General features: G+C 44.2%; 1 protein-coding gene across 5 annotated transcripts in view; it reads left to right on the top strand.

Annotated features, from left to right (window-relative positions):
• The window catches only part of BFAR (bifunctional apoptosis regulator), a 36,321-nt gene that overhangs the window by 2,762 nt on the left and 19,435 nt on the right, over positions 1 to 14,124 (top strand). For 3 of the 5 annotated variants that reach the window (XM_058712103.1, XM_058712104.1, XM_058712106.1), the window contains exons 2-3: positions 11,993 to 12,329; positions 13,873 to 14,077. In XM_058712103.1, coding sequence (XP_058568086.1) covers positions 12,067 to 12,329; positions 13,873 to 14,077 — 468 coding nt within the window. In that variant the 5' untranslated portion in view covers positions 11,993 to 12,066. Of the gene's footprint in view, positions 1 to 10,299; positions 10,360 to 11,992; positions 12,330 to 12,567; positions 13,575 to 13,872; positions 14,078 to 14,124 lie in introns of those variants that run through there. The other 2 variants (XM_058712105.1, XM_058712107.1) reach the window with 2 other exon arrangements.

Below are 14,124 nucleotides of genomic sequence, written 5' to 3'. Positions count from 1 at the left end.
CCTAAGCCACCCAGGCACCCCAAGCATCTGACTCTTGATCTTGGCTCAGGTCTTGACCTCAGGGTCATGAATTCAAGCTCTGCTTTGGGCTCCATGCTGGGCATGGAACTTACTTAGAAATAATAAAATGAAATAAAATAAAATAAAATGTACATTCCTGAGTCTCTCTGTCAGATATCCTTTTTCATTTCAGGTTCACAAAACTCAGATGATTATGTCAGAGGTTCTAAGAAATTACTGTGATAGGGAGTCAGATATATGCTGATTTGATTTTCATCTACAAGTATCCAGAACCCATCCTTGTGCCAGCTACTTCAAATACGATGATAGAATTCTGTGGCTTGGGTTCCTCATCTCAAGAAGCTCAGAATTTGATTGGAGAAGGAGAGACTACTCAAACCAATAATTAAAGTATGGTTTCTAATCAGTTTTTTTTTATCCCAAGTTATTGGACATCAACAGCATTTAAAACAGGATAGGTCGCTGAATATACGCCACATAACATAAACAAAAGAAGAGTCTCTAGGGAGAGCCAGGACACTCTTCTCAGTGTTCTCTTGTCTTGCCCAACATCCCTCATGAGCAGTGAATCACGGGGTCTCAAAAGTTCAGGCAGCACGTCAGCCAGTGCGCTAGCTAGCTACCTTTGCCCTAGTAATGTCTGACTCCGTCCAGAAAGAAAATATTTTTGGACAAGATTTTTTATGGGAAGAGCCTGGAAGTGCTTCTGTTGTGTTCATGAAAGCCACTTTCTGCCACCTACAAGAGGTGTACACAATATTCTCTTATTTTTGCCATGTATGGCCTTTGCCTTGCTTACATTTCTGCACATTTCATTTCATAGTCACTAGAAATGTGTGGTCACTCTTTGGACATTTAAAATGTCTGTAGTATTCTACTCATGTTTATAGTGGTGTCCCCAGAAGTAGACCTGGGGTGCCAGAAATAAGGGAGTTCCCAACTACTCTCACCACTATTTGTTTGTTTGTTTGTTTGTTTGTTTGTTTCTTTCTTTCTTTCTTTCTTTCTTTCTTTCTTTCTTTCCTTCTTTCTGTTAACTTTTAGAGAGAGTGCTAGTGGGGGAGAGGGAGAATGGCGGGGTGGGGTGGGGAGAGAGAGAATTTTAAGCAGACTCCACGCTCAGCACAGAGTCAGACACAGGGCTTGATCCCACCACCCTGGGATCATGACCTGAGCTGAAATCAAGAAATCAAGAGTTTTTAATGCTCAACCAACTGAGCCACCCAGCACCCTTCACCCCAGTTTCTCTTGTGACTGCGTCTGCTTGTCTCACGCAACACCATGCTCATCGAGCCAGAGTTCCTGTTCCGAAATGCAGTGGTGTTGTCCCTTCCTGGTTTATTTTCTGCAGTTTGGATTTCTCAGCTTTTGTAGTAGCAGCATAGAGGGGCCAATTAATCCTTTGAACCAATAACGTATTGGTTACCTTATTGGAATAATGTAGTGCTATGAGGTCAGGCTTTAAGTCAGACCATGGTTTAAATTTTTTTTTTAATTTTTTTTAATGTTTAATTATTTTTGACAGAGAGAGAGAGAGACAGAGCATGAGCAGGGGAGGGGCAGAGAGAGAGGGAGACATAGAATCCAAAGCAGGCTCCAGGCTCTGAGCTGTCAGCACAGAACCCGACGCGGGGCTCGAACTCACGAACTGTGAGATCATGACCTGACTTGAAGTCGGACGCTCAACCGACTGAGCCACCCAGGTGCCCCAGAAGTCAGACCATGGTTTAAAACCTGGCTCTGTCCTCTATTAACTAGGCCTCCATTTTCTCATCTGTAAAGTGGAGATGAGAGCAATAATCATCTCATAGGATCATCTTTCACATGATAAGCTCTCAGTAAATGCTAGTCTGAGCATTTGTCGAAGAATGTCATTCTTCGTTGCTGTCAGGTAATATGTAACGAAGAGAAGTAAATGACCTAGTTAAAAGACGATATAAAGGAAAAATCTTTTTATTCTTGCAGGGAAACATCTTTGCTAAGTAGTGATTGAGATCCTCTTTTCAGGTTAGAATCCCAATAAATTAGTCCTCTGAAAGATTACTCCTAAAACATTAGGTATGTACTATCGTCACAATAAACGTCTTGTTGAACAAAAAGGTAGAACCATAATTATATGTCACTGAACAAAGTAGTTTGAAGATTATGACTTCTAAAGAGTTAACTATCACTACGTGACATATTTATTTCATTTATTTAAATTCAAGTCTGTTAATATATAGCGTAGCATTGGTTTCAGGAGTATTTAGTGATTCATTGCATGCAGTCTTTATAAGCTGACGTATAAAAATCCTCCATTTAAACTCATTATGAATGCATTCTTCTTTGAACTCAATGACAATTACTGTATTAATCGACCTCGGGGTGAGTAAAGAATCAAACAGTTAATGGCAGTGACACCACCTCCTTCCACCACTTCCTCTAGATGATTCTACAGATCGGTACTTGACCAAGTCAAACAGTTTTCCTTCCGAGGGAGCAATAGCCACGTTTATTGCCAGTTCTTTAGTCACACAGAATAGCTGGGATATGGTATTCCAGGCCTTTTGTTTCCTTCCGAGATTTTTCAGTTAACTGTACCACGTCAGTTAGGTATTTCTTGCGGAAACACGGAAAAGGTTCCAGGGCTAGAGCTCTTGCAGTTGCCCAAGTCGTGACGCTGTGATAATTGTTTCCTGTCAGTTGTGCCAACAACTGACCCGTGAACATTTTAGAAAAGCTCAATGACCCAGTTCGTTCATGTCGTGCTTTCTAAGACTTGATGCCATTTCTTGACCCTGAAATTTTAGAGATGGCGTTTCCCTCAGGAAATAATATCTCTCCAGGTGTTTCTAAAAGTTACATTGGTGAGGGGCACCTAGGTGGCTCGGTCGGTTAAGCATCTGACTCTTGGTTTCGGCTCACATCATGATCTCACGGTTCGTGGGTTCGAGCCCCGCAAAGGGCTCTGCGCTGACTGTGGGAAGCCTGCTTGGGATTCTTTGTCTCCCTGTCTCTCTGCCCTCCCCCACTCCCGATCTCTCCCTCTCTCCCTCTCTCCCTCTCTCTCTCTCTCTCTCTGTCTCCAAAAAAATAAACATTTAAAAGTTACATTGATGAGATGTCAGAATAAGTTGTTGATTATATGGCCTGAGCATGCGAACAGCTTTTGGGATTCCTCACTTGGACGGTTTGGGAAGTGTCCCGCCAGAACCATGATGTGGAAGAAGAGACCACAGTTACTGAATACTCCTTTTGTGCTGGTGCTTACACGCGTCTTCTTAATGCTCACGACAGCCCTGTGAGTTCGGAGTGGGAACCCCGTGCCTTCTATATGCTCATGTGAGACTCAGAGAGAGGGAGTAATTCGCCCACAGTCTCATGGCTCATAAGTAGTGAAGGGGGGCACTCAGAACGTATCATCTGACTTTAAAACTGAGAAGTATACATCATTGTTATATGATACAAGAAAACAGAAAGAAAAAAAATGTGGTGTAATTACAGTGTCTCAGAACCCGGAAGTAAATACCTCCAAAATATTAAAACAGGCGTTTTAAACGCCTGTACTAAATATGTGGTTCACAGAAGAGCCCATAAACTCTTCATTCATTTTGACCTAGGTCTCTGGGGAAATGATGAGAAAAAAAGCCAGCCTAGAATCTTTAGACTTGCCCTCCGATTCACCCACAGCCTTTCACACACAGAGTCTGCCGAGTAGGGGTGTCCGACCTCAGGGTCTGTAACAGAATAGAAGCAATAGCTCAGAAAACTTGGTGAAAGACCTCAGAGGCAATCATTTTCTCAGCAATGATGATAAACAACCTGCCAGCAAATCCAGAGACAGGGAGACTCTCAGCTGATAGAACTCCCAAAGCTTACCAGCCTAAGACCAGTTAACCCAGAAACATCATAAGCTCATCAGTAGACTCTGCGGGCCTCACCTACGGAGGGGTCACGAAAATGCAAATAGCCCCCGAGGTCGGGGGAGGAACACAAGTGGATGAGGACTTGCAAACCAGGGCAGATAGGCCCTCCCTGAAGAGTGCAGCTGCTGAGTTACGCAGCTTGTGACGATTCTTGTCACTCCATATGCAATCCCAGTCTTGCTTGATCAGATTTTTTTCAGAAGCCAAGAGTCTGCATTTTTATGTGAAATCAGATTTTTTTTGAATTTTTAAAATTTTTTTTATAAAGGTGCATGTATCCTTTCCTTTTTAAAAAAAGTTTTTAATTTTTTTTTTTTCTTTAATTTTTTAGGGGCGCCTGGGTGGCTCAATCAGTTGAGCGACTGACTTCGGCTCAGGTCATGATCTCACAGCTTGTGAGTTCGAGCCCCACGTCAGGCTCTGTGCTGACAGCTGGGAGCCTGGAGCCTGCTTCAGATTCTGTGTCTCCCTCTCTCTCTGCCCCTCCCCCACTCATGCTCTGTCTCTCTGTTTCAGAAATAAACATTAAAAAAAAAATTTTTTTTATTTTTTTAACATTTATTTATTATTGAGATACAGAGAGAGATAGAGTATGAGCAGGGGAGGGGCCGAGAGACGGGAGACACAGAATCCGAAGCAGGCTCCAGGCTCCGAGGTGTCAGCACAGAGCCCGACGTGGGGCTCGAACTCACAAACCACGAGATCATGACCTGAGCTGAAGTCGGGTGCTCAACTGACAGAACCACCCCTGTTTGTTTATTTTTGAGAGAGAGTGGGAGGGAGAACCAGGGAGAGGCAGAGAGAGAGAGAGAGGGATCATGAGGATCCAAGCAGGCCTGTGCTGTCAGCACAGAGCCTGATGCGGGGCTCGAACTCATCAACCGTGAAATCATGACCTGAGCCAAAGTCAGACGCTTAACCAACTGAGCCAGCCAGGTGCCCCTGAAATCAGATTTTTTTTAAAGGCTGGCACCTAATTCAAGAGAAAGGGAGAGAGGGAGAAAGAGAAACACCATGTGAAAGCCTGCCTGAAGGCCAGAGGTCACCACAGTGGAGTGGTGGCTACTGGTGTTGAGACTGTTCCAGGACCCAGAGGGTGGAAGTGCATGACAGTGATACTACGTCACTGTGGAAAGGCTCACCTGGGTTCTTTGTGACCGCTCCAGGACCAGTGGGATGGCGAACATTTTAAAAGTCTTTATCCTAGTAGATAAACAGTTTTTAACCTTATTTCGGTCTTGGTCCTCTTTGAGAGCCTAATAAAAACTATAGATTTCCCGGGGTGCCAGGCTGGCTTAGAGGAGTATGCGACTCTTGATCTCAGGGTTGTAAGTTCAAGCCCCACGTTGGGTGTAGAGATTACTTAAATAGGACTTAAAAAAATTAAGTAAAACCTATCGACTTCCTTTAGGCAAGAGTTCATATTACATCCTCATAAGGACAACCGCAAGCTTGGCTTATAATTTCTTTGCGTGCACAGACCTCATGACGTGCCTTATAGACATCAGTTAAAGACCCAAGTTTTTATCCAGAAACCACAGCTCTTCAGAGTGGCTCAGTCCCCAGAGGTTTACTGTACTCTTCAATGCTGCAGTGTTCAACCTGTCATTTGAATCCTATCTCTGTTTGCAGTCTTGCAGACTTTTCCAAACTCAGGCATTCTTCCCCTTTAGCTTTGAACTAGATAATTAACACTTGTCATTTCACGTGATGCTTAAACACAAACCAAAGTGTATCCGTGTGGACCGGGCACAGGGGTTGGAAAAGGGAATGAATCTCCTCCCCCAGTCCTACCGACGTTCCCCTACCCCCCACCCCCCCAGCGTCCTCTCTGAGGCCTTCCAGACCGGGGGGGGGGGGGGGGGGGGGGGACAGCAGGCTACAAGGACATTCTCATGTGTGCTTACTTGTGCAGAAAGTCAGAGCCAGCAGAGCCTCTCCCCGCTCCTGCCATGGGCCGAGTTTATACCGAACATCTGTAAACATCCTTGGGAACGCTGTGCTCCCAAGAGGCCTTCAGTCATTGCCAGTGCGGGAGGGTGTGTTGACCCACACCTTGGAAGTTCAGGGTTTGAACTGCATTTTATCCCTGAAGAGCACTTTCTTCCCCTGAAAGTGCTGTTTTCCCTCAGGGAAGTGACCCAAATGCAGACAGAAATAGCAGAAAAGATCAACTGAATTTGGTTAAGATATGGACTCTTTTCTCTGTTCGCTTTCACATTTTGGATTTAGGGGAAGCTGAAACTAGCAAAATTCCCAAGATGTAATCCAAGTCCATGCCGTTTCTAGTTTGTTAAAGACAGTCATAAGACAAAGGTAGTGACCACCTCAGCTTCTCAAAATACGACTTAAAAATATGCTTTAGGGTCGCCTGGGTGGCTCAGTTGGTTGAGCGCCCGACTGCAGCTCAGGTCATGATCTCACTGCTTGTGAGTTCGAGCCTCGCGTCGGGCACTGTGCTGACCGCTCGGAGCCTGGATCCTGCTTTGGATTCCGTCTCCGTCTCTCTGCCCCTCCCCTGCTTGTGCTCTATCTCAAAAATAAACATTAAAAAATTTTTTTTTAATTTTAAAAAAAACATGTTTTATTGATTTATTTTTTTCAGTTTATTTTTTAATTTATTGTGAGAGAGAGAGAGAGAGCAAGCAGGGGAGGGGCAGAGAGAGACAGACAGACAGAATCCTAAGTAGGCTCTGCTCAAACTCATGAACCACAAGATCAGGACTTGAGCCGAAGTCAAGAGTCGGACGCTCCAGCTGAGCCACCCACGCGCCCCAAAAGTACATTTTATTTATTTATTTTTTTAATTTTTTTTTTTTAACATTTATTTATTTTTGAGACAGAAAGGGACAGAGCATGAACGGGGGAGGAGCAGAGAGAGAGGGAGACACAGAATAGGAAGCAGACTCCAGGCTCTGGGCCATCAGCCCAGAGCCCGACGCAGGGCTCGAACTCACGGACCGTGAGATCGTGACCTGAGCTGAAGTCGGACGCTTAACCGACTGAGCCACCCAGGCGCCCCTAAAAGTACATTTTAGATGTCAGCATGTGGTTTGTTTTCTCTCAGGAGAAATAAACTTTCAGATCGGGTAAGCTGGGAACGACTGGTACCTTCTAGTTTTAAAAGGCTAATTGGTGAGAAACTAATTTCAGTACAAAGTTGTCATTTCTCTGCAGATTACTCGCAAGTGCGTACAGTGGCCTCATTCTTAACTCCCAGCTGCAGTTTTGTCCCTCCAGCTGCTCACTAGACCATCCTACTTGGGAGTCGTGTCATCACTCGAACTCACCTTTTCTAAAATTCAACTTAACCTTCTCTCTGAGGCTTGCTGAAGGGTACCTCTCTTCCTCCCCAGCTCTGACACCTGGCCAGCATCTTTGGTCTTTCTTCTCTCTCGTCCCCAGAGCCTGTAAGTTATTTCTTTAACAGCCCTCAGATAGCCTCGATCCCTTTCTTTATCACTTGTCATTCTTGTGCTGTTTTCCCTCTTTATCCCCTCAGTCCCAGAAGTGCTGAAACATTTTACTTCTAGGATGTCCTAGCCCGTCCCTCCTTCCTGAGGAGATTTATCATCCTCTGACACCGCTTTGCTGATCCCATTGCCTCTGAAACCTTTCTCTGCTCCCATTGGCCCACCTCTCATTACCTAGGCACACACGACCCCATATCAGACCGGTAGCTCTGGGTCACTCACTGCTCCCCACGAAGGCACTGAGTCCGGCCCATCTTTCCTGACCCCTCCCCTGCCCCTCCTTCACTTGGGATCTTTCCTCTGACACTGAATCCTGATGAGATCCTGAATGTACCTAGAAGGCAAGCCCAGTGCCCAGCTCGTAGGAGGTGCTCAGTTAATAGCAGTCGTTCAGTTATTTATTTCCTGGGATAATGGCCCCCTCGTGGCAGTTGTTTAATCAATATTAGCCAGATAAAGGAACTACCTTATGTAAATGATCTATTTTTCTAAATATCTGTATAAGATCTCCCACTTAGCAATGTGAAGGGACTGCCTATAGGAAAGCACTTAGGAATTTTTTTAGTGTTACTAAACATACAATTGATAAGTAAATATCAGAAATGATTTAGAGTTTGTCATTAAGAATATTTATTTGAACTCTTTCTTCCAAAAAGAACAGCTTTTTTTTTAAGATTAAAAAAAATTGGTTTTTTTAGTTTATTTTGAGAGAGAAAAAGGGTACACTCTCCACACTGACAGTTGGAGCCTGATGTGGGGCTCGAACTCACAAACCATGAGGTCATGACCTGAACTATAATCGAGTCAGACACTTAACTGACTGAGCCACCCAGGCACCTCAAGATTTTATTTTTATTTATTTTTTATTTTTATTATTTAAGTTTATTTATTTTGAGAGAGAGAGCCCAAGCAGGGGAGGGGCAGAGAGAGAGGGAGAATCCCAGGCAGGCTCTGCACTGTCAGCACAGAGCCTGACACGGGGCTTGAGCTCACGAACCGTGAGATCATGACCTCAGCTGAAACCCACTGAGCTACCCAGGCATCGCGTCCCCCAGATTTTATTTTTAAGTAATCTCTGCACCCATCGTGGGGCTCAAGCTCACAACCCTGAGATGACGAGTAGCATGCTCCAGGGTGCCTGGGGGCTCAGTCCATTGTGCATCTGACTTCGGCTCAGGTCACAATCTCATGATTCATGGGTTCGAGCCCCACATCGGGCTGTGTGCTGACAGCTCAGAGCCTGGAGCCTGCTTGGGATTCTGTGTCTCCCTCTCTCTCTGCCCCTCTCTCACTTATGCTGTGTCTTCTCTCAAGAATGAATAAACATTAAAAAAAATTTTTTTTTTTTAAATAGTAGCATGCTGGGGCGCCTGGGTGGCGCAGTCGGTTAAGCGTCCGACTTCAGCCAGGTCACGATCTCGCGGTCCGTGAGTTCGAGCCCTGCGTCAGGCTCTGGGCTGATGGCTCGGAGCCTGGAGCCTGTTTCCGATTCTGTGTCTCCCTCTCTCTCTGCCCCTCCCCCGTTCATGCTCTCTCTCTGTCCCAAAAATAAATAAAAACATTAAAAAAAAAAAAAACATTAAAAAAATAAAATAAAATAAAATAGTAGCATGCTCCACCAACTGAGCCAGCCAAGTGCCCCAAAAACAACAGTTTAGGCTTATACAGAAGGTGGTCCCCCTCTTTACTATAATTTATTATTGTAACAGTATGAATGTAATTATTATATTTTAAATTTTTATATTTTATATTTAATCCTTTAATTTTATATTTATCTTTACCTAATTGTCTTTTTAGTACTGATGAGGACCTTTATTCCACTTTAACACTGAGTTTAAAATTTGGCTGTGTTTATTGTTGGAGTTTAAAATCCCCCACTAGTGTTGTGTCAAAGGGAATACAATATATTTTTTACAATTTTATATGTGTTTTTGTAATTATTTTAATATACATTTTTATTAAAAACAATTTGGTATATACAGAAAACCAAAATAATCACGACCCTCCCCCACCCAGCATACCCAGACCCACTACAAATACTTCATTGTATTTTCTTCTGTCTTTGCTTATAGATGTGCTTGTTTATTTTAATACTTATTTATTTTTGAGAGGAAGAGCAAGTGAGGGAGGAGCAGAGACAGAGAGACAGAATCCCAAGCAGGCTCCATGCTGTCAGTCCAGAGCAACACCCAAGACTTGAACCCACAAAGCCTGAGATCGTGACCTAGCCAAAACCAAGAGTTGGAGGCTTAACCGACCGAGCCACCCAGATGCCCCTATAGATTTGCTTATTTAGACTATAGTAGTCTAAGGGTGCCTGGGTGGCTCAGTCGGTTGAGTGTCTGACTGTTGACTTCAGCTCTGGTCATGATCTCACAGTTCATGAGATAGAGCCCCAGGCTCCACACCGTCAGGGATTCTCTCCCTCTCCCTCTCTCTGCCCCTCTCCTTCTTGCACATTCGCACGCTCTCTTTCAAAATAAATAAACATTCATAAATAAATAAGTAAAATATGGTATTCTATAAGCATAATATGTCACTCAATAAAAGATTAGATTCTCATGACTGTATTTGAAAATCAGGCAAATTGCTACCCTATATGGTTTACTTAGCACATGTCAGGCTCTGTAGGATCAGATACTTCACTTGCATTCTCCTGTTCAATTCTTAAACCTCCCAGGGGGGGTAAATGCTATTCTTACGCGTACACACACATACACACACACACGCACACTTAAACACGAGGAAGCTGAGACTCCCAAGAAGTCCAGACCCTACAGCTAGCGAATGGCAGAGATTTAGTAAGAACGCAGGCAGCCCTACTGCAAAAACAAGAGCCCTTCTCTACATGATCGCTGTGGGTGATGGAGAGTGATTTACTACTTCCTTTCTCTTCACAGTAGCGAGATGGAGAAAGCCTTACTCACCAGGGCCTCCACTGTCTTAATACCAGGAGTAGTGTGAATAGTCATTGCATTAACCCCTGTTTACTCCATACACCGTCCCTGCCTCTTTACTTTCAACCTCTCTGATCCTCACAAGAAACCTTCGCGGTTTTTATACTGTTAACTACCATTTCACAGTTGAGAACACAGGGCTCAAAGAGCTCAAGTAACTTGTGCACAGTTACAGAGCAAGCGACTCTAACTCCATGGTGTCCTGCGCCGTCCTGCCTCTCAATAAAACAGTCTCCTAAGACCCGGATGAGAACGAGAAGATGGTCCTCTGCCATTTGCTTATTAGCGACATTGGCATGTTTCTGTGGCACCCGACTGGCCAGATCCAAAGGGCATGATGTGTGTTCGGGTTGAGTTGGGAGGAAAGGGTATATTGAGCCTCTAGGGAGTTGACCTGGCACAGGGCACCTCACAAAATAAGGCTTCACTCACTTCTTGGTACTGTACCTGTGGGAGCCTCTGAAATCACATATTTATGAAATAAACATAAATAATTACCTACTAGGAAAACATTTGGATTAAAAAAATGCATTATTTACATGAAGTACATCTGTTATTGCCAACTTCAGACATTTCCAACGTTTTTTTTTGTTTTGTTTTGTTTTTTTATTTATTTTTGGGACAGAGAGAGACAGAGCATGAACGGGGGAGGGGCAGAGAGAGAGGGAGACACAGAATCGGAAACAGGCTCCAGGCTCCGAGCCATCAGCCCAGAGCCTGACGCGGGGCTCGAACTCACGGACCGCGAGATCGTGACCTGGCTGAAGTCGGAGGCTTAACCGACTGCGCCACCCAGGTGCCCCGCCAACTTCAGACATTTAACTGGCCCAAGAAGCTGTGTTTTTTTTTTAATGTTTATTTCTTTATTTATTTTGAGAGCGAGTACATAATTGGGGGAGGGGGACAGAGAAAGAGAGAGGAGAGAGAGAATCCCAAGCAGGCTCCATGCTGTCATTGCAGACCCCATTGTGGGGCTGCAGCTCATAAACCGTGAGATCATGACCTGAGCTGCAATCAAGACTTGGACACCCGACTGGCTGAGCCACCCAGGGACCCGCCCCCCTCCACCAAGAAGTTGGTTTATGTAAAATCATACACAAGAAAGGACTTTAGAAATGTAATTAAGAACACTGAGGCCAGAGGAATTACATTTTCCAAGTAAGTTAGTGAAAGAGAAGGATCTAGAATTCCCCACTGTCACCAAGTCCCCTGAACTTTCCACTGCATTATTTTGCTTCACCTAATTTTCAGAAGTATGACGGCAGAAAGAAATTCAGTAAGTTTATTTGGTTTCTGGAACGTGAATTTTTAGAAGTCAAATTGATCACATTTAAAAATGAGCTTTAATGGGGCCACCTGGGTGGCTCAGTCAGTTAAGCATCTGACTCGGTTTCAGCTCAGGTCATGATATCATGGACATGGGATCAAGCCCCATGACTGTGCTCTGCGAGGTGCCTGGTTGGGACGCTCTCTCCCTCTTGCTCTCTGCCCCTCCCCCACTCATGCTCTCACTCCTTCTCAAAGTAAACAAAATTTAAAGAAAAACATTTATAAAAACCAGCTTTAACAGGACGGCAGTAATCTCAAACCCTTGTCCTAATTCTGTTGCCTTTTCTTTTTTTTTTTTTTTTTCTAGATTTAATGATGCTTTGGAGCAGTTTTCTAAGTCTGAAATTTTCTGTGCTTGTGAACCCCAGGATTTTCTAAGAGATGGAGGGGCCTGCACAGAACGATCTGAACAAGATGACCCATGAGGAAGGTGACCCTCTCAAGAGCACCACCCCTCAGATTTCTGTTAGTGAATTTTCATGCCACTGCTGTTACGACATCCTGGTTAACCCCACCACCTTGAACTGCGGGCATAGCTTCTGCCGGCACTGCCTAGCTTTATGGTGGGCCTCTTCGAAGAAAACAGAGTGTCCAGAATGCAGAGAAAAATGGGAAGGTTTCCCCAAAGTCAATATTCTCCTCAGGTAACTCTCGGTCCATATCGGTAGCCCATACAGCTTGCACACTATGCTTTGTCTTCATGGGAGCAGCCATGTTTGAGAAGGCCAGAGGCGCAGGGCCGACCCCCACGGTCATTCTAGATCTGCTGGCCTGGGAGTCGGGGGGCTCAAGGACCTGCAAAGCCAGACTTCCTTCCTCACAGGTGACCGTGATTTGTTTGTGTTTATTTATCATAAAGGAAAAAACAAATTGTGGCTATCAGACCATTGCTTGTAATGCTTTGTCCTATAACACTTTTTATCGATTTGTGTCCGCTGAGAACACCCTAGGTCTCATAGAGAAAATGGCGTCACTGCACAATTCTGTACAAATCGGTTTGCTGCCGATTTTCATAATCTTTGATAAACTGTTCCAGTTATCAGTAGAGATGGTCTCCCGTGTATAGCTTCACACAACAAATGGCAAGACCTTTCAGAGAGAGGGTTCCTTTCTGCTTGCATGCATATTGCACCTGTCACGTCTTCGAGCCTAAAGTCCTTGCTTTTCTTCTGTTGCCTTCCTGATACCAACAGAGTACCAGAAAGTTCCCTGAAAACGTTAACCTAACATTCTCTTTTTCATGGGAGATACATTGACAAGCGCTTTGCTCTCACCTCTCAGCCTGGGGTACCTGCAGATTGATCTTAAATGGAAGGAAGGTTCTCTGATTATGTGTAATTGAAAACGAAGACAGCTCCACTTGTTTTCTGGAATTAATGTTGAATAACATCAGCAATACATAGATAACCTTCATTTGTTTATATTCTTTTTAAAAAATGAGAGTGCTTACTGATAAAGATCCCTTTGCCCTCCCCCTCCCCATCTTACAACACGTCCTTCGTTTTCCCCAGAGTCATTTCAGTCATGCCTCTGTTGTGATTTCCTTCAGAATTTTAACGATACTTTTGTACCTATGTGTGTCAGCAGGAAATGCAAGTATTTCCTCACATCAGTGGTGTACTATCTATAAGGCTCCACAGTTTTGTTTTTTTAATTTTTTTAATGTTTATTTATTTTTGAGAGACAGAGTGCATGCGGGGGAGAGGCAGAGAGAGAGACAGAGAATCCGAAGCAGGCTTCAGGCTCCAGGCTCCTAGCTGTCAGCACAGAGCCTGACGTGGGGCTCGAACCCACGAACCGTGAGATCATGGCCTGAGCCGAAATCCGAGCCCTCAAGCGACTGAGCCACCCTGGCGACCCCATCGTTTATTATTTCTGCTCAACAATATGTATGTCTTAAATTTATCCATCTCGATACAAATGATATCCAGTAAATTCATTTTTAAAACTTTGTAACATTCCATCGTGTGAATAGACCATAATTTGACTGTTTCTCTAACAGTGGACACATCGGTTGTTTACAGTCCTTTTTGGTGTTACCAACCGGGCCATAGTCAGTCTTGACCATTGTTCTAAAGTGCCTGTATGTTATTAAATATTGACTGTTAGTTTTATTTTAGCCTCTCAACATCCTAAGTGTATTTAGTCAAACAACTATCATGTGATTTTTTTTCCTATTCTTCATAGGGATGCCATTGAAAAATTATTTCCTGATGCCATTAGAATGCGATTTGAGGACATTCAGCAGAATAATGACATAATCCAGAGTCTTGCAGCCTTTCACAAATACGGGAATGATCAGGCTCCTTTAGCTACCAACACAGGCCGAGTGAATGCACAGAGAGGTGGGGGATTCTTTTCCGGAGTGCTCACCGCTTTAACTGGTGTGGCAGTAAGTGTACCGCTGTGTTTCTCTGCCCCCTGACCCACTCCCAGTTT

Source organism: Neofelis nebulosa, chromosome 18, assembly GCF_028018385.1.
Source record: "Neofelis nebulosa isolate mNeoNeb1 chromosome 18, mNeoNeb1.pri, whole genome shotgun sequence".
NCBI classification, from domain to species: Eukaryota; Metazoa; Chordata; class Mammalia; order Carnivora; family Felidae; genus Neofelis; species Neofelis nebulosa.
The sequence above is the reverse complement of the archived record's forward strand: the minus strand, read 5'-3'. Positions and strand labels throughout refer to the sequence as shown.